This window comes from Marmota flaviventris, chromosome 15 (genome assembly GCF_047511675.1).
Source record: "Marmota flaviventris isolate mMarFla1 chromosome 15, mMarFla1.hap1, whole genome shotgun sequence".
NCBI lineage: Eukaryota > Metazoa > Chordata > Mammalia > Rodentia > Sciuridae > Marmota > Marmota flaviventris.
The window spans coordinates 16,692,219-16,715,499 of NC_092512.1; the positions used below are offsets into that span (position 1 = coordinate 16,692,219).

The 23,281-nt window shown below is 45.4% G+C and overlaps 1 protein-coding gene across 1 annotated transcript in view; it reads left to right on the forward strand.

The window, feature by feature from the left end:
* Positions 1-23,281, forward strand: part of Anxa13 (annexin A13) — a 52,867-nt gene that overhangs the window by 15,072 nt on the left and 14,514 nt on the right. The window contains exons 3-5 of the mRNA XM_027946141.2: positions 6,346-6,421; positions 19,230-19,324; positions 22,378-22,548. Coding sequence (XP_027801942.1) covers positions 6,346-6,421; positions 19,230-19,324; positions 22,378-22,548 — 342 coding nt within the window. The remainder of the gene's footprint in view (positions 1-6,345; positions 6,422-19,229; positions 19,325-22,377; positions 22,549-23,281) is intronic.

A 23,281-nucleotide genomic window follows, 5' to 3' on the forward strand; every position in this document is an offset into this window, starting at 1 on the left:
TACTGAGCAGAGTGCAGCACGTCAGGACTTCTGAGGAACTGAACTGGAAATATTAGACAATCCAAGTGCCACTCCCCTTATACTTTTCATCATCCTTCAGAGTTTACAAATGACCCTTACATCCTTATGTCACTAGGCATCAAACTCCCTACGTGCCACCAACTGAGTGCTCGCTGTAATCCAGCACGGTGCTACTCCAGCCCCAACACGACCGCATTAAACATCACACTCCAACAGGAGCAGGTGGGTCTCTACCTTAAAAATGAGACAACTAAGGCTCAGAGAGATGGGTCAGCCCGCCAGGGTCATCACCCAGCAAGGACCAAAGCATAGTTGAACACAGTAGATGGGACCCTCAGGTCTATGCAGTATAGACCAATGTCACCTTCAGATTTAAGGCAAAATTGTTTGCAGCACAATAGTAAGCACAGTAAGCACACGGGCATGCGAGCACGTGGACACCAGAAGTATCATGCTGGGGTCCCTCCCAGCCATCTCCTTCTCTCACCTCCACCCCTCCCTTTTTTACTTTTTGCTTGCCTAACTCCTACTTATCTTTCAAGTACCAGGGCAAATGTCACCTCCCCCACAAAAATTCCTTTCTTGTCTGTTATTTGTACCCAAAGTTCTTGCTTTATCACAATGCAATCATTATTTCTCTACTTATCTGTTTATTTCCCAAGGACAAGGACTGTGCTTCTGGATTGTTGTGTCCCCATCACTTAAGATAGTGCTTGGTGCACAATAGCTCTTCAATACCTGTTTGTGAAGAAAGAGAAGAGGCTAGAGAAACAATAAGAGGGAGGAGGGAAAGGAGGAAGGAGGAGAAGAAAGACAGGGCAAGGAAGAATTCAGAGCAGCATTTAATTTGCTTGCAACATATTTTTCAATGAATTCTTATGTCATTCATGAGCTACTGTATTCTTAGTGTCCAATCTCGATGCCATCCAAATAGAAAATCAAGACATGAGGATTGACAGACATGAGTGCCTTTAAAGCTATGTCCTAGACAATCTTTGCTATCGTATAATACAGAGAGAAACCAATATATAAACCATTGCTGTCAGCCAACTCCGTGAACTTCATCCCCAGAGATTGCTGCAACCTGGAAGAAGATTTTTCTAGAATGTCCCACTTCATAAATGATAAGACTTCCTTGCCCTGGTAATTGGACTGGGACAGAAGGCCTTGATTGGGTGTCTATCTTGCATTCTGGCCCTCTGGCCGGGGATATCAGGGACTTGGTCCAAGGGTCTACTTTCCTCTGGGGCACCCATTATACTGCAGCAGGGACCTCTGGGTAATTTCACAGAGCAGGTGTTTCAGCATTCTTTCTCCCCCAGGTGACACTGCTCCCTAGGATCATTGCATCTCAATTTATTTTCTGTGTGTCCTTCCTCGAGAACAATGGGTCACTCTCTTGTTTTAGGTATAAGCACAGAGACTCAGAAAATGGCATGTATACTACCTTCTAGAAGGAAGAAACTCCAAGACAGAAAGTCCCAGCTGTACAAACAGGGGCGGTGCCTCTGGTAGGGCAGACAGTACTAACTTCCATTTCCAGTTATTCTGGGATGACTGGCGAGCACCTCCCCAGGATTGTAGCCCAGCAAATTTCAGAGCCCTGTGAGGTGTGAATTCTCACACTTGTTGAGTAAAACAGCTAAGGACGTGTGGTGTTGAGGCTTCATCCCTGGCCAAAGACTCCACAGCCAGAATTTTTAACCTCTTTACTGCCCTGGTGCAATATGAGAGAAAAAATATGGGTGAGAGAAAAAATGGACCTGTAGGGTGCCCTTTACAAGATAAAATTTCTCAAGCAAAATGTGTTTAAAAGAGTCCAGAAAATTCATTGCTGATCTGCCATCATACATTTATTAAGCACAGGCTCTGCTAGGATTCTTTTTAGATGTTTGGCATGAATGACTTCATATAAATTCTCACAAGAGCCTTATGAGGCAGGCACTATTATCCCCATTTACCAAAGTTTGATAACTTATCCAAGGTCACACAGCTAATAAGTAGTCATGCTGGGATTCAGATTCAGCCTGACTCAAAAGCCTTTTTCTGAAATTTGACTTCTGTATCTTCAGTGTTCACCTAATATAAACTATGATATGATATTGTTTGGGGTGTTGTGAGATATAGAAAAATAAAGAGAGAGAGAGAGAGAAACAAGTTTGGAACATATCTAGATAGCTTCCAAACTTCTTGAATCAAAATGTGCAGAATTAGGGGCTGGGATTGTAGCTCAGCAATAGAGTGCTCACCTCGCACATGCAAGATCCTGGGTTCGATCCTCTGCTCCACATTAAAAAAAAAAAATAAGTGAAATAAAGGTACTGTGTCCAATTACAACTAAAAAATAATATTTAAAAAATGTGCAAAATTAAACATCTATCTACATATAATATATATATGTGTGTGTGTGTCTGAATATATATCCTTATATATCTATATATCTTTCAAACTTCTCAAATTAAAATGTATTTTATTGAAACCTGCATAAATATCACTTTATGAAGTTTTGTAAATATTATTATAAGACAAAAAGCCATAAGGTGGCCCAAAGAACCAGGGAAGGACTAACACTTACACAGCTCCCCATGAACCTGGCTCTTGCAATGTTTTTCCATGTTAAGCCTCAACCCTTGAAAAGTGGACTCTAAACCCCTTTTACTGATGAGGAAATGGTGGCCTGCAGGTTAATGACCCAGGTTTCCATGGTCGCTAAGGGACAGAACCACATTCAAAGCACAATTCCTAGAGGCTCCAAGCCCAGACTTTCATAACCATCATTATTGGCATCTAATTTCTTGCGCCGTCACTGTTTCCTGAGTGTCCGTGCAAACGATGTTAAAAATCAAACAAAACACAACAAGGCCTGTAGCTTTGCCTCCATAGGCTTGAAGATGGAAGGCAAGAGGAGTCTCCCCGCCTCAGGAAGCACTTGACCAGGTGCTAGTCTCCAGCGGGTCCATTCTGGACCTGACTCAAATTCCCACTCCGTGTGGAAGTTCTGCTCAGTGGCTTCAGGTTTCAAATTAAATCTCCTGCTGGGCAAGCTGGCCTGAGGCCCCAGAGCCAGCTGCCTGCCCTTCCAACAATGGACAATGGGGTGGAATGCAGCCCTAGACATCCAGAGAACTGCTTTCCCAGCTCCCCTGAAGGAGCCACAGCACACCCTGGCCAGGACACTGGCATCCCTCATGAATGCGACCATTGTTGAGGCAGCCGCAGATGCACAGAGGGGAAGATTCCAGGCAGCTCTCTCTCTGTGTCGCTCATTTTTAAATCATCACATCACATGGTTCCTTGGCTCCAACACCACATATCCTGCTGTTACAAGGAACAAGACTGTGTTCTCTTCTCCAGTGGATTAGGAAGGACGACCAACATGACTAACAGTGGTTCCTACAAGGAGCCAGGGGCCAGTGACCTCAGTCTGCCCTGCTGCTGGCAGTACCTCTGACATAGACTGCTACCTGCCATTATCGCCAAGCAAAAAAGATCTAAGTCTCAGCAGCATGTCCATTCCTAGCACATGGATCAGCACCTGTCCACTGCACCCCCCAAGCCAAAGGTCACGGACTAACCTTTAACCTTGGATTAGCAAACTAGACAAGTTCAAAGGGTCCTTTTCCCATCTCTCAGCTCCTATAGTTCTATGATATTTGGATCATGGGACAATCTTGCTAAAACAGGAAGGGGATGAGGGCCAGGAATGTCATTTTATATCTGCCAGAATCAGAAAGTCCTGGTTTGGCCCTGGCTCCAACCCAGCCATTGCTTGGCCAGGGGATCTCGGACAAGCCTGCACTTGGCTGCTACAAACTCACACAGCTTCTTTGTACAAAGAGGAAAAGGTGCCCCTGAGTGGGGAAGCAGCCCTGCCAGCTCTGGTTGGCAGGTGTGACCCCAGCCCTCAGTGGGTGCCCTCAGGAGGGCATAACCTGCACAGCCAGTTGTAGAGCCTGTGTGTTTCCATGTATCAGTGAAGTGGGACTGATAGCCAGTGTCCCACCACATTCTCTGCCCTGAGGAGACTAGCAGGACCCCCAGAACAGTTAGTGAGTTAGTCTGTTAGTAGGTTTCTGGTTCAGGTCTGCCTTCCTTCTGGAGCCCTCCAAGATACTTCCAATGAAAAGCAAAGACCCCCACACACTCAGTTCTGAGATTCCACCCTCTCTAGAATTCGATGGAAAAGCCGGGTGGGCCGCTTAGATGCACAGCCTGTACCGTCTCCCAGAGCCCTGTGCTCAGAAGGGCCTTGTGTTGGGTTTAATGCTGTGGTATCACTGTGTTAAAATTCCTTAATTTCTGAGCAAGGGACCCTGCACTTTCACTCTTCACTGAGCTCTGCAAATTATGTAGCTGGCCCTGCCAGCAAACCTTCAGAGACACCACATAGCTTTCCACACCCCACAAAAGTTTTGGATAAGGAAAATGGGATATGTCACCCCTCTGCCTAAGCACAAAGACCTTTGACATAACTGGAATGTGAGAGGGTGGTGGCCTGGTAGAGCATGTGCTTCAGCTGGTCAACTAAGCTGGATAAAATTCTGCCTCCTGCAAGGCTTCAGACAAAACCCTCACCCATCTGAGCCCAGGTCTCCTTACCTCTAAGGTGGCCCACTCATGCTTACTCTTCCCTGTGAGTGATGAAAAAAGTCTAGAAAAGACCTGGCACAGGGCAGGTGTTCAAAAAAATTGTCAGATCCCCTCCCAGGTTGTTTCAGGAATAGATACCTCAAGATGGATAGGCCCTTGTGTTCCAAAAGGCAGTGAGATGATTGGTGGCCCTGGAGAATCAGGAGCCCATGATTCTCCGTTAACCAAGACCTCCTCCAGACCATGTCTATTAGGACACTTGGGTTGGCCAGGGCAGAAATCCAACTCATATTAACTTAGCCAAAGGGGAAGTTTGTTAGTTAATGAGGCTGGGAAGTACAGGAAACAGGCACTGCTGCATCTGAGGATGTCATTCCCTTTCTGTTTCTCCTTCTCTCTCCCTCCTGCCCTCTCCACCCCTTTATGTTGTGGACAAGATGGCTACCAACAGCCCTAGATGCACAGTTTCTTGAGCCCAGTGGGGAGCACATATCTCTCTCATTATACTAGCCAAGGGAGAGACTCATGGATACTGTGTGGATAATATCTCCACTCCTAAACCAATCACAACTGCCAGAGTGACAGGGCAGGTGCCCACAACGGTGACGGAGGCTGGACCACGGGATTCCAGTCTCATGACTCTGTGAGATCACATAAATGGGGGAAGGGGCATTCCCCAAAGGAAAGCTGATGTCAGGCAGATAAATGCAACATATGCTCTATGTGGTTTACCATTGCTGCCTCTAGGAGTCAAAGGACATGACAGGAGGGGAGACCAGGAGGGGAGGTTCGGGAACTAGCACTTAAACCAGCGTTTGCTGAAGGACGGGAAATACAGGCACACGTGCTGCCTCACAGAGGAAAGGGAGGCAAGGAACTGAGAAAACTCTGGATGTGCTCAAGGTCACTAGCTGCATAACTGCAATTAGCCTCACATCTTTAAATTTTTAATAGCAATATGTATATTTTTATAGTTATTTTCTACTTCTGCAAGCAACACTGGTTTTCCAGCTTAGTGCTAATAAAAGTCTCTTTTTAAAAATTAACTTTAAGTAAAAACAAAGTAGGTCTGTTGAAAGAAAAATAATAAATAATAATGATATCGACATAGTAACTGTGGATACATTAGTACATGTATTAAACCAAAGGCTGAAGTATGGGACACGGCTCGGCATATAAACAGGACTTTTTTCTCCCCAAAGAGCACTAAAACCCCAAAACTATGTTCTTATTTCTTCTCATAATATACCACTGACAAATGTATGTACCTCATTGTGTGGATGGTAGGGATCCAAATGAATCTGTAGTAAGATCCTAGAATTCATAGCTTCTGGCAGGCAAAACCTATTCCCTAGATAGACTTGTGTCTCGTGACAAAGCAGAGAACCAACACTCCAGGACATTGGCCCACTGTATTAGTCCCTATTTCAGAGACAGACACACAAAGAAGGGGTTGATATGAAAATTGCTTTTCACAAAATTGGCCAAGACTATTGTCCTTGAGAACAGAAGGGTCTATTCTTCAATGGTCACCAAAGCCAGCTGGCCCCGCAGAGTACCAGCTCTCTCTCCAGGGCCAGAGCCCCCCCTCTGATTTCCACACCACCCACGTGAAACGTGGCAGCTGGTCTCTTGCTCAGATGACGGCTTGGTCCTCCAGTTAGCTACTCATTTCAGGCAGAGAAAATTTAAATGACCCTATTATCCACTCACCTTTCGAATTATTTTCTCCAGGCCAAAGAGAGAAGTCATCAGGGTTTCGATGTGGATCGAGATGCCAAAACGCTGTACAAAGCCTGCAAAGGAATGGGTATGAAAATACATTTTTGTCTGCTAATTTATTTCAGAAATTGATTAAACTCAATCTCATAATCAACTTTCCCACGATGATGAGAAAAATGACCTACTTATCTTATGTGTTCCAAGTTAATTCAAGTTGATCATTTCTAATGATCTCTTTATTCAAATTCCCAAAGATATAATCAGATCCTATAACTTTTCAGGATTCTATATAATGGGCAGAAGGTGGATATTGGGACAGTTACTTTCAGCTTGAGGTGAGAGAAGGTCCATAAGAAGTGTAGTTCTTGCAGTCCTAATGTCATCTAAACCCCTCTGACTCCTTTCGTGGAGGTGGTGGGGAAATCAGGTCTAATGAGAGCTGGATTAGGGATGTGGGAAGTGCACAGAGAAATGGATTGAGTGAATACAAAGCTGTAGCCACAGTTGAGAATCCCCAGGGTCAAAACTGGAGAAGCTGTTTACACGGTGCAGGAGTGAGGTAAATCCAGGACCAAGGGGGGTGAAGGAGCGAGCACCCAGGTCCAAAGCCACAGAGGAAAGCTTGGGGTCCAAGGGGGCCACTGGTGTAACAAGGTTTGGGTCCAGGAGTCTGGAAGAAGAGAAATCCAGAGCACAGAAAGAAGGATTTGCCTTGAACCAGGAGGAGGAGGGAAGGAGCTGAGATTGACAGCTGGAGGAGATACATTCCACAGTGTTGTCAGGGCAAAAATTAAAGGTGCTCATGCATGAAACGGGACACTGCTCAGGCAAGGTCATCTACCAAAGAGATGGGTTTGACAATGGAGTGTGGGCCTTGAGTCACGGTTTGGAACACCCCTTGAGTAGCAAAGAGGTGGAGATGACCAGGAAGACTGCTCTCAGGGCCCCATTGAGTAGGGAAACCATGTCTTCTCATGGCTTCAGCCCACACAGCTGTGGGGTCTTCTCCTGCAGCCTGAGAGAAGAAGACAGGAGAAACGGATAGGAGAGAAGGGTCAAGGGCAGGGTTAATTACATTTCCTAGATCATCTTTTTTACATTTAATGGGAAATTTAAAAATTTTTAGACACTTTACACACAAAATCTCATTAAGTTATCCTCATAAAAAAAATCCATTTTTCAGAGGAGGAATGAAGGCCCTGACTAGTTACATAACAAACCCCAAGTCACTGAGCCAGTTAGTGGCGAACAGTGGGGTCGGTGCCATTCCTATCATTCACTCCAGATGTCACCAACTCAGAGACATTATAGTTAGTCCATCTCAGCCACACCACTGTGCTACCAGCAGATAAGGACGGCCTGTGAAGTCCTTGCTCGGGGCTGTTAACAACTGACAGGAGCCGTTTGAGTCCACAGGTATTTTATTTTATTTTTCTTAATGCAATATAATTCACATGCCCTAAAATTCACCCTCTTGCAACATATAATTCAGTGGGTTTTAGTATATTTAGAGTTGTGCAACCATCACCACTAATTCCAGAACATATCCATCACCCCCAAAAGAAAGGCCAAGCCCATTAGCATCCCTCCCTTCAGCCCCAGGCACTCACGGATACCCCACCTGTCTCTAAAGATTTGCCAGCTCTGCAACTTCACACAAACTGAATCATACAATACGTGGCCTTTGGTCTGGTTTCTTTTACTTGGCATAATGCTTTTGCAAAAACAAGTGGTAGATTTATACTTAGAAGGAAATGAATGGAGATTTGCTTGCCTAGGAATGGCTGTCGTGGTAGAATAAATATGGCCACAAATTTTTATGTGTGTGTCTGCAGAGGGAAAAATATCAGGATTCATGATGGAAGTTCTAAGTGGATATATTTTGCTTAAGTATGAGAAATAGTCTGCCTTGCCCAAGAAATGTTGAGAAGTCCTGAGGAGCTGGGGGTTGGGGAAGATCTGGTAGGAAAGTGGTAGAGGGATTTCTACATGGTATATATTCTTGAATAAATCAGAAAGAGATGGGAGAGAGAAGAGAAGCGGGGAGAGAGAGAAAGGCAAAGGAAGGAGAAGAGAAAGAGGGAGGAGGAGAGAGGGGAAGGGGAGGGATGGACAGAGGAAGGGAGAGAAGGCGCACATTCTCAGCCCACAGGCAAAGTTCCTATTAGGAGGACAGCTGTGGGAAGCAGATTTTGCATGGAAGCCACAGGATGTTTATGACCCTGAGTTTTGCTGAGCGGTGGGATTCTTAGGTGCTTTCCAGACAGGGGAAGCCTCCTGCTGCCCTGGGTGAGGTCCTGACACCTGGCCTGGGGATGGAGACTAACTGGGTGTGAGAATAGCCCAGTCCCCACTCTCTTACCTGCCATGAAAGTGCAGCTTAGTACACACAGAGTGAGCACCTACTGAATGCAAAGTTTCACAGTGTTCTCTTCCCTATTGGGGATGTAGCCACAGGGTGGGACCAATGTGGAACTGGTTACTGTGTGGAGCACCATTTCCATGCCCAGTCCTGAGCTGGATGTCACTTACCCGTCACCATGTTCAGAACCCCCATAATCTGTACAACTGGTATTATTGGAACTACTTCATAGATGAGAACGCAGGGCTTAGCGGTTATGTATCTTTCCTAAGATCATCAAGTTATGAAAACCAGAGTTGCCTCAGAGGGCTCTGATTTGGTTGAAGGTTAGACTGTCCCACCCTCTATTGATAAGTACAAGTGGAAGCAACGTTATATTGTTGGCCATGTCTGTCTGCAAGACCATGTGGCCCTCTCATGGATATACCAGCCCTTCCAGAGTGGCATTTAAATGAATAGTAGTGTCATTTAAAATTTTTGAGAAGCAAATTTTAGAAGAAAAACTGCAGATAAAATGCATTATTTTATGTTATTTTAACCTCATTTTATATCAAAAACATCAACTTCCTTAGGTGAATCAACCTAAAAAGTGTTAACAAGGTATTCTACATGCTGCTTTTTTTTTAAATATTAATTCTCCAGAATCCAGCATGCACTTTATGCTTACAGAAGGTTTAGACTCAGACAAGCCGCATTCCCAGTGCTCAATAGCCACAGGTGACCAGTGGCTATGCTACTGGACAGAGGTCCCAAGTACCACCAAGATTACATGCACTCCTCACCCCTTACCCACCTATGTGAGTCAAAATAATAATTTAGAATGCCATAAAATTAGATTTTATTTCTCCAATTGACACAGAATTTACAGATTTCATTTTTTGGCATCTCTGCTTCCCTGAAGTTTTGTGCGTGTGGTTAAGGTCAGAGATAACCCCCAAGCAATCCCCACCTTCACAGCGCCACCATTACTTCTGTCCCAGGGTTATGGTCCTCTGCTGCCCCTGCCCCAGCCCCTAGGGACTGCACTTCTCACCAGATTCTTCCAAGTCCTGCTCTTGTTGGGTCAGCCCAGGAGGGCTCTCCTGACGATGAAGCGTGTGAACCGACAGGCTCCTAGAGGTCAACACGGCCAGAGGTGATCGAGGACACAGCTTTCGAGTTCTCAGGGGCATTCGAGTCATCTGGGGTCTTGGTGGAGTGTGGGAGGAGGCAGAGCTCCCATTTTCATTTCCAGGAGGCTTCCAGGTGATGCCCTGGCTCTGGGTTTAAGGCCAGGTCCTCCTGAGACACACAGGAGTCAAGCAACACCGATCAGCCACATAGGAGCAGAACCAGGCCTAGAACTGAGACACTCTCTGCCCAGCACTTTCCAAATGCCAGGCGTGAACTTCAGCTCCCACTCTGTCACTTACTGGTGCCCTGTGACCTCAGCTTTATCATCCAAAAAATATCATAGCAAATGCCTCCTGGGGTGGAGGTGGCCAGAAGGTAAGTAACAGCACAGTGCGCCACCACCCGCTGACCCTCATGGCCATGCTAGTCGCCTCCTTCTGAATCACATGCTCAGATCCAGTCAGACCAGTCTGAGCACGAGTAGGCCCACCCTGTCCTCCATCTGGAGGGAGCACTGGGTTGATTGGGGTTCTGGAAGATATATCCACCCTGGATGGGTGAAGGTGTCCATATTTGGAAAAGGGGCCTTGGCAGATGTAATTAAGGATCCTAAGAGAGATCATCCCATGACAAGTGTCCTTAAGAAAGATAGAAGATGCACAGGGAAGGTCATGTGAAGATGGAGGCAGATGGAGTGATGTGACTACAAACCAGAGAACAACCAGAGACTGACAGCTACCAGAAGAGGCCAGGGACAGATTCCGCCTCAGTTCCTCCAAAGTCTGACGCTGTTTAGACTTCCAGCCTCCAGAATGGGAGTACATAGGGCTTTTCTGTTTGTTCGTGTGGTGATCTTTTGTTGTTTTGGTTTGGTTTGGGTTTTGTACTGAGATTGCAGCCAGGGCCACTCTACCACTGAGCTACAAGCCCAGTCCTTTTCATTTTCAGACTGGGTCTTGATAAATTTCCGAGGCTGGCCTTGTACTTGCAATCCTTCTGGCTCAGCCTCCCAAGTCTCTTGAATTATAGGCATGCATGCACCACTGTATCTGGAATTAGGTTGTTTGAAGTCACCAGATTTGTGGTGAATGATGTAACCACCTCGGGAAACTAAATAGAGGGGACAAGCGAAAGGCCATGACCTGCTTAAGCAGGCAGGATTCTGCCCCGTTTGTTGCTTTATCTGTCTTCCCTGCACCACCACTTCCAGGAAGAAATCTGGAAGCCCAGTGGTTGAGGAGAGAGACTAGCTCTTGGGCACCAGAAATGGGGCTGCAGCCTCCTGGGCTCAGGAGGGCAGGCTGGGACTGGCATTTGGACAGTGGGAAAGCTGAGCTCTGCCACTGGCTCAGACTATTTATCTGGCACACAGTCCCCAGGGGCCTTCAAACTCCATACCCTCCGTCCTGTCGAAACAAAAACCTCACTCTGTATCTTCCCAGAAAAATGCTGGGAAAGCAAACCACAGAGAACCTCGGGCGCTTCCTGAGGCTGATTATCACCCGGCTCTGACCTCCACTGTGTCATTACCCCTGCATGTCCAATGCTCGGTAGGACTGAGGGTCCATATTTTCTCAGTTTTTAAAAAGTCTTTCCCAGAACCACTGGGGACTAGCCCTGGTGCCTCAAATTAGTGTAAATGTTTACAGGAAACCGTTGGGCAGCACGAATTGCTTATGTGACACAGGTATTGTGAAATGTAGAATGAGGTCACCTTTCAGCAAATCACTTCTTGGTTGCAAAAAAAAAAGCTCCCTGGATCAACCTGAGCCTGGGACTTTAGGACTTGAGGGAAAGCCAGTGTCATGGTCCCACCTCCCCCACCTGCAGGCTGGAGCAGAGCCGCTCCATGCCTGCCACACTCCAGGCTCCCTCTTGTTGAAAAGCATTCCAGGAGGAAAGTCTAGAGGACCTTGCTTTTTAAAATATTAACTGTTTTCCCAATTATGCAGCTGTGGGCCACACGTGGCCTCTGAGGAGGGAGGATTTTCTCTTGGTCCTTGCTCTGCACAGCCCAGTGAGTATCACGCAACTCCCACCGGCTCGGAGATGGGGTTTCATCACGATGCTCTGCAGTTATCCATTCCTCCACTCCTGTATGCACACATCCATTCAGCAAGGTCAATGTTGAGAGCCTTTTGTGTGTGTGTGTGTGTGTGTGTGTGTAGCCACGCATAAAACGCCCCTTCCCCGGGAACTTGCTGTGCCATGGCAGAGATGTGCGTAGCATGAGGGACACAGCCATCCAGAAAAGCCTGTTGAGTCCTAAAGGAGGAGTGGGAGTGAAGGTCCAAGGTCGAAGATACAGGTGGGCCAGCGAGCCAGCAAAGACCCTATGGGAGAAAGAAAGAATTGCTCTGGGCGCTGCAAATCTACTAGCACTGATGATCAGGGGGCTGGGGAAGAGCAGGTAGGAGGGCAAGACTTTGTGAGGCTCCCAGCTGAGGCTCTCCTTAGGAGCTACTCCCAAGGGCCTCACAGACTCCACTGGAGCATCGAGGCTTCCTTCCGCACTAAAGGGGCCTACTTTGAACAGCCGGAAGCAGAGGAGTGACAGGTCCATCTGCACTTCAGAAAGGCCCTCCTGGGGGCAAAGGGGAGAGGGAGAAGGGATGCATCCTGTGAGCCATGTTGGCAGTTCTGGGCAGTGGTGGAGGTGGTGATGGAGAGGAGCTGTGGGTCTGAGAGGTCCCAAGGACTCAGAGGAGAGAGGCTTTGGAGCGACTAACTGGATGTGAGGTGAAGGAAAAGAGGGAGCCCAGGATGAGCCCCAGATTCCTGCCAGCGCAATATAGCAAATGACCTCGTGGAAGCAGGAAGGCCCTTCTAGGGATGGCACTGCCACAGTCCAGGCCTGAGGTGTGAGGCCCTTGACATGGACAGGAAGAAGCAGCCCAAATGGAAGGAGATGTCACTGGACCCAAAGGGCGAGCTTTCAGTGACATTTATGAGAAAAAGAAATCTGGGATGTTTACAAGAAAAAGAAATCCCTTTCGAGGTGAGATCTTCTGGTACTCGGAAATTTAAAAATTAATCGTAACATCACAGACTAAGTGACTAGATCCACATTACATAGGTGGAGCTCCAGGAGGAAATGAAGAAGAACAATGTAAGTAACAGTGTTGGATCCAACCAGAATGAGGCAAGCAACAAACTCCTGTGAGTGAATTAACTTTTGCAAGTGAACTCATCCTAGGATTTTCTATTTCTCCCATTGGAATCAAATAGCTAAATCTTCCCAGAATTATAGAGGTGGAAATAGTCCTTGAGATGAAGTGAATGGTCCAAGAACAAAAAGCTGGTGGCCTCTCTAACTTCCAGGCCAGACCTAAGTCCTGCTGAGCCTTTCCAAAGATGATTTTTGAGGGCTGGTGCCAAAGGTGAGGCGAGTGAAAACATCTTGTGGTTCTGCTAGACTCCTCTTTCTCTCATCCCCCTTTTCAGCCAGGACCTCTCCATCCCTTGCCCACACCTATGGCTCAGATTTTTTCCTGCTACCAACCTGTCAATCAGAATATATCAGACCATCCACCAATATGGCCTTCCCAGGCTCAGTCCCAGAGTGTGATAATGCCCACTGTTCAATTTCCCAACCCTCCATTCAAAAATTACCACACACACACCCTCCGTGACAGCAGACCATGAGCATCAGACTACTTGACAGCAACTGCAGCAGAGTTTCCAGACTTGGGGCTATGACAAAGGTTTTAGGGTTCTTCTCTTGAAACCTTGAGGCATTGGTGAGGATATTTGTCATATTTGTTTCTGAGAGCTGCCATAACTAAGTACCACAAACCAGATGGCTTAAAACAACAGAAATTTATCATCGCACAGTTATGGAAACCAAAAGTTCAAAATCAAGGGGTTGGCAGGACCACGCACCCTGAAGGCAATAGGGGTGGATGTCCCTCACTTCCCTTGGTTCCAGGTAGCCTCTGGTTTCTGTGGTTCTTAAATTCACCTCTCCTTTCCTCATCCCCCGGGGGCATCCTCCCTGTGTGTCTTCCTGTCATCCTCCCTGTGTGTATTAAGTCCCTCTGTCCAGATTTCTCCTTTGAATAGAGATACTAGTCATATTGGATTAGGCTCACCCTAATGACTTCATTTGGGCCGATTGCCTTGTAAAGACCCTATTGTAAGTAAGGCCCCATTCGGCGGTACTGAGGGTTAGGACATCAATATGGCACTTTTGCGGGGACATAACTCAACCCCTGCAGGTGCCTCCTCAACAGCCAGGATACAGGGAGCATTGGATGGGAGGTTCTGCCAGTGTAGTAGACCTTCCTGTAGAAATATACACACTGCTGCAGGGCCCAGGATGGACAAAGGACTAACATCAGAACAGAGCTTTACTGTCCCCCATCCTGTCCCCCATCCTCTCAAAGCCTCTATGGGATCAGTGTTACAATCTCCATCCACTAGGGGCAGGTAGACTAGGCTCTACTAGGCAGCGCTGTCCGGCAGAGAAATAATGTGAGCCAAAAATGCAAATTCAAATTTTCTAGAAGCCACATTTTTAAAAAGAAACAGATGAAATTAATTTTAACCATTTTATTTGACCCAAAATATTATCATTTTGAAATGATAACAACAGGCAGTCAACATAAAAATTATTAGTGAGATACTTAACCCTCTTTTTGTATATGAAGTCATTGAAATCCAGTCTGTATTTTGCTTTCCTAGCACATCTCAACTCCAACTCACCCCATTTCCAAGGTAGCAGATAGCCATATCTGCTACAATCTGGGACATTACAACCCAAGAGTCCAGCACCCTTTGGCTTGTGTGAGGCAGAGCTGGAAGTCCAATCTGACTCCAAAGGTCATCCTTCTCCCTCCACACCAGTTGCTTCTCATCCCTGTGGCCTGCTAGGGAAGTTGATCTCTATGAGCTATTCCCTGCTCAAGTTCATGTATCAGGTCCAACAGGCCCCATTGAGAGACTATCTTAGCGTAAGTGATTCTAATAGCAGGGATCTTGGGGCCTGTGGCAGGAACAGTAGAGAAGGATTTGGAGACAGATGAGTACTCCTCCCTGAAACCTGGAGTCCTACCATGGAACCAGCCGTCTGCTTGCACACAGCTCTGATTGAAGGAGTGTCAGATCAAATGATATTTGGGAACGGGGCAAGGGCAATGGCTTTAGCCCATCCCTGGACTCCACTGCCTCTAACAAGCTGCTTCTGAATGAGCATTCAAACCAAGGAAAAACAGTATTTGTCCCATGAAAATTCAGGTTCAAACAAGTCCCCTCACCTCCCTGCTCACTTCCTCCCCCCAGAATATAACCCTGAGGTCCTCCATGTAGAAAAATCTGGAGCAACAGCTAGACCTCTCCAAGGTGGGATATCATGGAGCTAAATACTACTTGTACAAGAATCAAGAACTTCAGTTACTCTTCTTCCTCCCCTGTGATGCACAAGACCTGACCAGGAGCCAGGAGCCCCTCCCTTAACTTCTCCCTCCAATCAAGCAGACCTTCGTTGTTTCCTCCACCTATGGACTAGCTGCTGAAATCCTCTTTAAACATCATTCAAACAAGCGGGCAAAACATTGGATATATCCCCAGACCCCATGAGACCAATGGTGCTGCCCAGTCTCATGTATATGGAGCTTTCCCCCAGCCCACAGCAGGTCAGGTGCTATGCGACAGGACCAGAGAAGAGGATACAGAACCTGTCTTGGTACCACATAGGGTACCAAGATGTCCTCAAAAGAGACAGTGGAGCTGGGCATGGTGGCACATACCTTTAATCCCAGCAGGAAGATCGCGAGTTCAAAGCCAGTCCCAGCAATTTAGCAAGGCCCTAAGCAACTTTGTAAGACCCTGTCTCTAAATAAAAATATGAAAAGGGGCTTGGGAAGTGGCTCATTGGTCAAGTGCCCCTGGGTTCAATCCCCTGATAGCAAAAAAAAAAAGTAGTGGACTGGGATGAACCCTTGCCTTTCTTTAATTAAGTCAAATCAGTGCAAGGCAATTCAACAGATTTATTTGGAAAAATACTAAGTACAGCTGAAACCCACCATGTGAAGGAGGGGTTCAACCATAAGACATAACCTCTGTCACCAAAGAATCAACAATCCAGGCAACAATCCAATCTAGACCTCCACCATTTGCACTTCCATGATTTTTGTCTGTCTGAGTACTATTAACTTAGCATTTTTCTTTTCTTTCTTTCTTTATTTATTTTTTATGGCATGAGAACACATTTATTAATCCAGGGCTAAAATACAATAAAAAAACTCCATATTATTTTGATCAACAAATAGTTTCTAAGTCTTTTACTATATTTAAAGCACTGTTAGCCTTAAATGAGAATGATATATTACCCACATATACATGTATGCTGCTTGCTGCTACTTTATTTAATCCTACATAGGTATCAACATTATTAGCTTTAGTAAAATCTTTTTTTTAAGTATAACTTAATTCAAATCACTTGTTTATTCAGAAAGCATTTTTCTTTTAATCAACTCATTTTAGCTCGCTTTTTTTTTAGACATTAGGTTTACATTAAAATAAACGTGAAACTATTAAAATAAAAATGGCCCCAAATCACTTTTTATACCTTCAGTGATATGCTTGGAAAATAGTTCTGGTGTGCCAGACAGATCCAGTTCCCCCAAGCAACCAATTGTGGCCCAAGCAAGATGGCCATAATTGGCACTGTGATAGTACACGCTGCATTTAATGACCACTCCCTGTGGCCCAGCCACAAGGCTCAGAATGTCTCATTCATGCAATCCTATAATCACTGCAAGGAACTACTGCTATGTAAGCCTTGGGCTATGGAGGAACAGAGGAAGCTGGAACTTAGTTCTTCAAGGTTTAAAGCACTTGATCCCCCAGCAAATGTGGTTGAGATAAGGTAAGTGAGTTCTCTGTCCATGAGAGCAGGGATGGGTTTGAAAGAGTAGTCTGAGACCAGATTACAGGAAGTCCTGATGCTCCATTAAGGGATACTGATTTGATTCCAGAAGTCACGAGGAATCACGAAAGGCATTTAAATTATGAAGTGAAATAAGCACAAATATATATGGTCCAGGGTGGAGTGTGGAGCCTGGCATCAGAAAGACTGAAACAATCAGGATCCACTAGGCAGTGGCAGTGGGAATGAAGGAGAGGTTGCAACAGATGCAAGTGTTCTATCATAGGTGAGATGGATGGGACTTGGTGACTTTGGAAAGCAAAGGAGACAAAAATGGGCACCCAGATATAACTTTGGATTTTCTACTTCAAGTGCACTGAAATGAAATAGGAGAGTGGAGAGTGGGTTAAACTGAGAATCGGCAAAATGTGTTCAGCTTTAGCTCCCCTGGAAGTTGAAGCCCCTTAGAGATCTGTGGGAAGATGGCCATGGGATACTGGAAATAAGACCTGGACTCAGAGGGTCATCAACGAAGGGAAGGAGTCATCTGTGGGAGGAGTAACAATAGCTAGAAAGGAGAACTGGAAATTGACGTTAGATGACCAGTGAAAGAAGGGCCAAAGGAGGATGGGAGAGCGAGGTGGAGACAGAGAAGGAAGAAACAAATGAGAGGAGAGGAGGACAGTCATCAAGGAAGGTGCTTCAGGCAAAGAAAGGCAGCACAGGACCTGAGAAGAGGCCCTGAGCCACGCCTCAGTTTCCTCATCTGTCACAGTTTAGATTATATGGTCCTCAGATTTCCTTCCAGTGCTCATGATTGCTGAGTGCTACGTGGGATCCCAGGGTACTCCATCACCAAGGTGGGCTGCTCATGCTGGGTGGCCTGCACAAGTCCCACGTGGAGTGAGGCAGCACCAAGGCACTTGGACATTTACGTTCCCTGGGGTATGGGGTCCCCAGGGTGCACGCCCAGCTCCACGACAGACCCCTCCTTGGATTCTCAGTTCATTCTCACACAGCCTTTTCTAGTATTGCCCATTATATAGGTGGAGAAACTGAGGCTTATAACTGGTCAAGTGCCAGGCAGTTGGTAAAGGGTGGAGCCACGATTCGAATTCGAGCTGAGGAAATCTAATCTAGAGCTTGATGGCTACCTGGTCTTTCTCACTCCCACACTGGCCATGCCTGGGGCATCTTCCTAATTGCGTTTCCTTGTTTAAGACATCTTCCTGTCCCTTATTAATCATGACAGCTTTGAGTTTTGATCAAGTTGCTGAAATGAGCATTCATTACTTTGAGCGTTGGGGGAAAAAACAGCTTTATAAAAAGAACAAAGTTCAAAGGTGTTATGGGCGCTTACAGGCTTATAGGGACAACTACCCTTACAGTCCCAGTTTAGACTTCTGAGATTAACAGTTTTGTGGATGGGATTGATACTGTGGCAATTTGGGCCTAGATCTTAGGCCTATGTCAGTAGTAAGTACCCAGTGGACTAGAAATGGGTCACAACTTCTTTCTTGAGTCTTAAAAATAGTTTTATTGAAATGTAATTCACATACCATATAATCCACCCATTTAAAGTATGCAATTCAATGGTTTAAATATATTTATAGATACGCCAAACATTGCAACCATTGATTTTAGAACATTTTCATCACCTCACTAAAATCCTGAACCTTTGTGCCTCTTCCCATCCCACACACCCCCAGCCACTAATCTACTTTCTGTGTCTATGGGTTTCCCTATTCTAGAATTTCATATGAAGGTAATCATATAATACAAGATCTTCTGCAACTGACTTCTTTTACTTAGCATAATGTTTTTAAGTTTCTTCCATATTTATCAGCAAATAAACATTTTTGGCCAAATATTCTACTATATAGATATACTATATTTTGTTTATCCATTTGTCCATTGATGGAATGAGTTTTGGGTGTTTCTACCTTTTGGCCATTAGGAATAATGCAGCAATGAAAATTCATGGAGGGGTGGAGAATAGAAGTTCACTGAATTAGGCAAAGGGGAATAAAGGGAAGGGAGAGGACGGGAACAGGAAAGGCAGTAGAATGAATCAGACATGACTTTCCTATGTTCACATACAAATAGTCGACCAGTGTAACTCTATATCATGTACAACCACAGAATGGGAAAGAAGTTATACTCCGCCTATTCATAATGTCAAAATATATTCTACTGTCTTGTGTAACTAAAAAGAACAATTTTTTTAAAAAGAAATAATCATGCACAAGTTGTGCGTGGACATGCTTTCGCTTCTCTAGGACTGAAATGAGGGATTGGGCTGTACATGTTCCTCTTTCCACTAGAATGTTTTCGCTGTGCTTCCTGTAGAGAGGGCTCCAATGTCTTGTCTGAGTGAGTGCCAAGAACACGCTTTCAGCACAGAACATTAAGGCTATCGGGGGCCACTCAGTTCCACCGTCGTAGCCTCTGATCACCTGAAATCGTGGGTTGTGGATTTCCCAACCTGACTGACTTGATCCTCCATCTGGTGTCTCGCTCACTCCGGTTTCACTTCTCTCTTCTGCACCTTAGGAACAAATGAAGCCCCCATCATTGAAATCTTAGCAAGCAGGACCTCGAACCAGAGGCAGCAAATAAAGCAGAAATACAAGGCGAAGTATGGCAAGGTAATTGCAGGGTGCACCTGGGTGGCCTTGACTATCCCTACTGCCTCCCCACTCCCCTGGCCGTGGAGAATGTCATCAAAGCTTTATTGAGTTATCCCAGGAGAAAAACTGAAATAACCGTTTAAAACTTGTAATTGACTTCAGAAAACCTGAAATTGCTGTGCTAACTTAATAGCCTATACAATCAATACTCTAACTCATTATTATTTTTTAAATTGACTTCATTTTTCTATTAAGCCCTTCGTCATTTTTTTTCCACTCAATTTGGTCTAATTCCACATAATAACTTATAGATGAGCTAAGGATTTGAAAATAAGTTTCCCCAGGTGGGTTTTTATGCAGAAGTTTTTCATATGTTCAACTCTCTTCAAGAACGATACGGTCTTCATAAATTATTGTTACAGAAAACTAAAACAAACCCCAAAGTCTTCATTTTGATCAAGGCTTTTGTTTTTCTTTTTATTTATTTCATTTTTTTATTCTTTTTGTTGTTGACGATGCACTTATGGACAGGAATCTTAAAATATGCATTAGGCTTTCTTGTTTCTTTATTAATATATAATGAACACAATTTAACCTTTTTGTAATGTCGCTATAATTATCATTATGCAAAGTGAATATCCATCATTATGCTGTAGTCTCATCCATATTTATAAAACCTCTACCATTTCAAAAACCAGACATGTAAACAGATAGAGAGAAAGATGGGTTTTCCTCTTTATTTGACATTGGGCAGGTAACAATCTCTTTAGGCCTTGTTCTCCTCACTTATCTCCCTTCTCAGATTGCTGGTTTATCAAAGAAGATAACACTAGCACTATCAACAAAGGGAAGCTAGGATAGGTAGGATTGCTCCCAGTTCACAGATAGGAAAGGTAAAGCTCACATGTTTCAAGGACTTACATAAACTCGTGACATGGGGAGGTGGGGAGGCAGCAGGACTCAGATCTAAGTCCCTGATTTCAGGGCCAGAGTCCATACCTGGAGGATCCAGGGCCAGGAGCAGAGCCATTTCCTCCTATTCTGAACAGCCCAGGTGGCTGTGCGTGCAGTTTTCCTGCTTCTTTTCATCAGCAGGCTTGTCGATGCCATTCGTTTTGTGAAAATAAGTGAGTCTCCAGTTCAACTGCATTTGATTGAATTGAATGAAGTGGAATTTTAATCCTGGTCCGCATGTCAAACCCTAGCAGCCCCCACATTCTATGTCTGCTTGCACCCCACCAATATGCGAAGTCAGACACAAGGCTCCTTAACCTTCATTCTGACATAGGAGCAAACAAGGTCCTGGGGTCTCTGCTAAAACTAAAGAGGGCATGTTCCAGCAAGAAACGTGACCCCTGTTTGCCAATCCCTTGCTTCCTTTCTACTTCTCAGCTGTATTTCAGAGATAAGACCAAGGAAGAGATTCCCAGAGATGGAGGGTATTTGAGATGATGAAATCAGAGTCCCCATCTCAGCTAAGCTCCAAAGAGAATAACCATCCCAGGATCACACAGCTAGTTAGCAGGAGAGGAATTGAGGAATCCCAAGTCTGCTTCTCTGCCCAACAGAATATAAACCCTCAAGGATTTATTTCCAGGCTTGTGCCTTCCGAGAGTGGTCAGCCGGGATTTCTCTTTGCTGCAGTTCTAAACAATGCCATTCTGACCTGGAAAAGGATTTCCAGTTTCCAGGTGGATGCACACCACAGAGTCCTGAGCAGAAGCCTGCCTTCACAGGATGCAGTGTTAAAGGGAGAGGTAGCAGCGGGGACAGGAGTGTCATATTACAGTCTTCTTAAGATGGTAGATCCTAAGGCCTTGCACAAAAATATGGATTTTTCTCCCTGGCCCAGAACTCAGAGGTTCATTTGATAAATAGTTGATTTGCCTCCTTTCAGGAAATCCCTTTCAACGTAGGCTAACAATGATATTCTTATATAATAAACATAATGAATAATAATAAGTATTTTTTTGAGCATTATCAAATATGCCAGGCACTGTGCTCATTATTTACATGGATCCTCTCATTTAATTTTCCCATCGACTCTATAAATCTGGTTATTCTTCCCATCTTCTAGAGAAGAAAATTGCCTGTGGATGAAATTAAGTTTTCCAAGGTCACAATGCTACTGTGACTGTGTCCTTAGCCATCAGACTTGTTGCTGAGTAGCCATCCCAGGCCCCTGCTGTTACTTGGGTCCCTGAGATGCCCACTGATCTATGGGCCTCCAATCTGACCCATCCTGGGCTGTGGCTCCACAGCAGGTCCTTCATATAAGTTGGGGCATTGACAACTGGATAGACTGACTACTGCCTCTGGACCTTGTCCTTATTAAACCCCGTTATCAGAGATGAACAGGTAGGAAAAGGTAGTTTCCTCACTGTGATAAGAGTGTGCTCTAAGAAAAGTTTAAGACTATGCCCACCGAAAACAGGATGCCAGGGAGAATTTCCTTGACATCTGCCTGTCTGAGTTCTTTCTCACACACCTCCCTCTCAGGATTTAACAAGATAACTGAAGTAACTGTACATCTGGTCCTAACAAGAGAGTCCCTGTTTATTCCTGCTGTCCATCACAATTATTAATAATAGTCCCCTTTCCTCTCAAAACCAACCCAATTTGGATGGTAAATTATCAGATTCCTCTAGAGAAAACAGACCTGCATTCAGTCCTTTTTAGCTGAATGTTTGGCAGCAAACCCTTCATCTTCTGAAGTCTAATGAATGAGGACAGTGCCAATACTTAGTTTTTTCAGGGTTGTCTTGAGGATCTATTGAGAAAGGTCTCGGAACCCTAGAATATTCTGCTAACATTGCTGTTTCAATGATTCGTCTTTGGGGTCTCCAGCCCTGAGTGGGAAATTTCCTCTTTGCCTCTCTGCTAGCCTTGCTGGGAGACTGGATGGATGGCCATGGTGACCACTGTTCTCAAGAGTGGGTCGTTTTTGCCAGGTCACTCTGTATGTGGCCAAGGCAGGTTTCCTGCCAGGCCTGAGCACATGCAATAGTGCAGTGAGACACCTGTCCCTTTCCCCCTAGCCACTCCTCAACAGGCCTCTGTGTTTCCTTTAGGACCTGGAAGAGGTGCTCAAGGGTGAGCTGAGTGGAAACTTTGAGAAGACAGCCTTGGCTCTTCTGGAAAGGCCCAGTGAATATGCCGCCCGACAACTGCAGAAGGCTATGAAGGGTCTGGGCACAGACCAGGCTGTGCTCATCGAGATCCTGTGCACAAGCACCAATAAGGTCAGTCCCACATTACTCTTGAACAAAAATCTGCACACCTGCCAGAAATGGCTGCAACCCCATGGAGGGAAGCCACTTCCTGGCCTTCTTTCCATGGGCAGCAAGAGTCTATGCAGAGAAGTGTCCACTTGGCCCCTGTAGGAAGGATGTCTCGTGCTGTCTTCCATAGGTCAGTCTTGGTGTTGCTACCCCTGCTTGACAGAATAGATCCTTCCAGATCTGCGTCAGTCTAGGTTTTGTTTCTCTAACTGTGCATGGGAGGCGTGATTCTACTTTACCTTTCCCAGCCTGACGATGTGGGCCCTCAGGCATGAGCAATGCAATAGGTAACCCAAGCACGTTTGTGTCACCACCTTGTCAGTGACTGTAATCCATGTAAAGCATGAATAAGACTATATAACCAGACAGAAAGGTTGGTGGAGTCAGGGATCCCAGTGAGCACCCCCAGCAGCTGCTAGCACCTCCCTGGAGGATTCTATGACCTTCAATCAATAGATAGAAGATTCCTTGGGCTCATGCAATCATTTCAGGTGCAAAAAAAAAAGCCCTTGCAGAAGCCCATTTGTCTTTGGTTCCAGAATCCAGGAGGGCCAAGGAATTTATCAAGAGTAAAGAGAGTCCACAAGTCATCAATAGGTGACCCTGTCTTCTTCCATAACCACCCATCAGAGGGGAGTGGGGGAAACCCAGCAAAAACAATACCAGAAAAGCCCCACATTCTGAGACCTCCCAG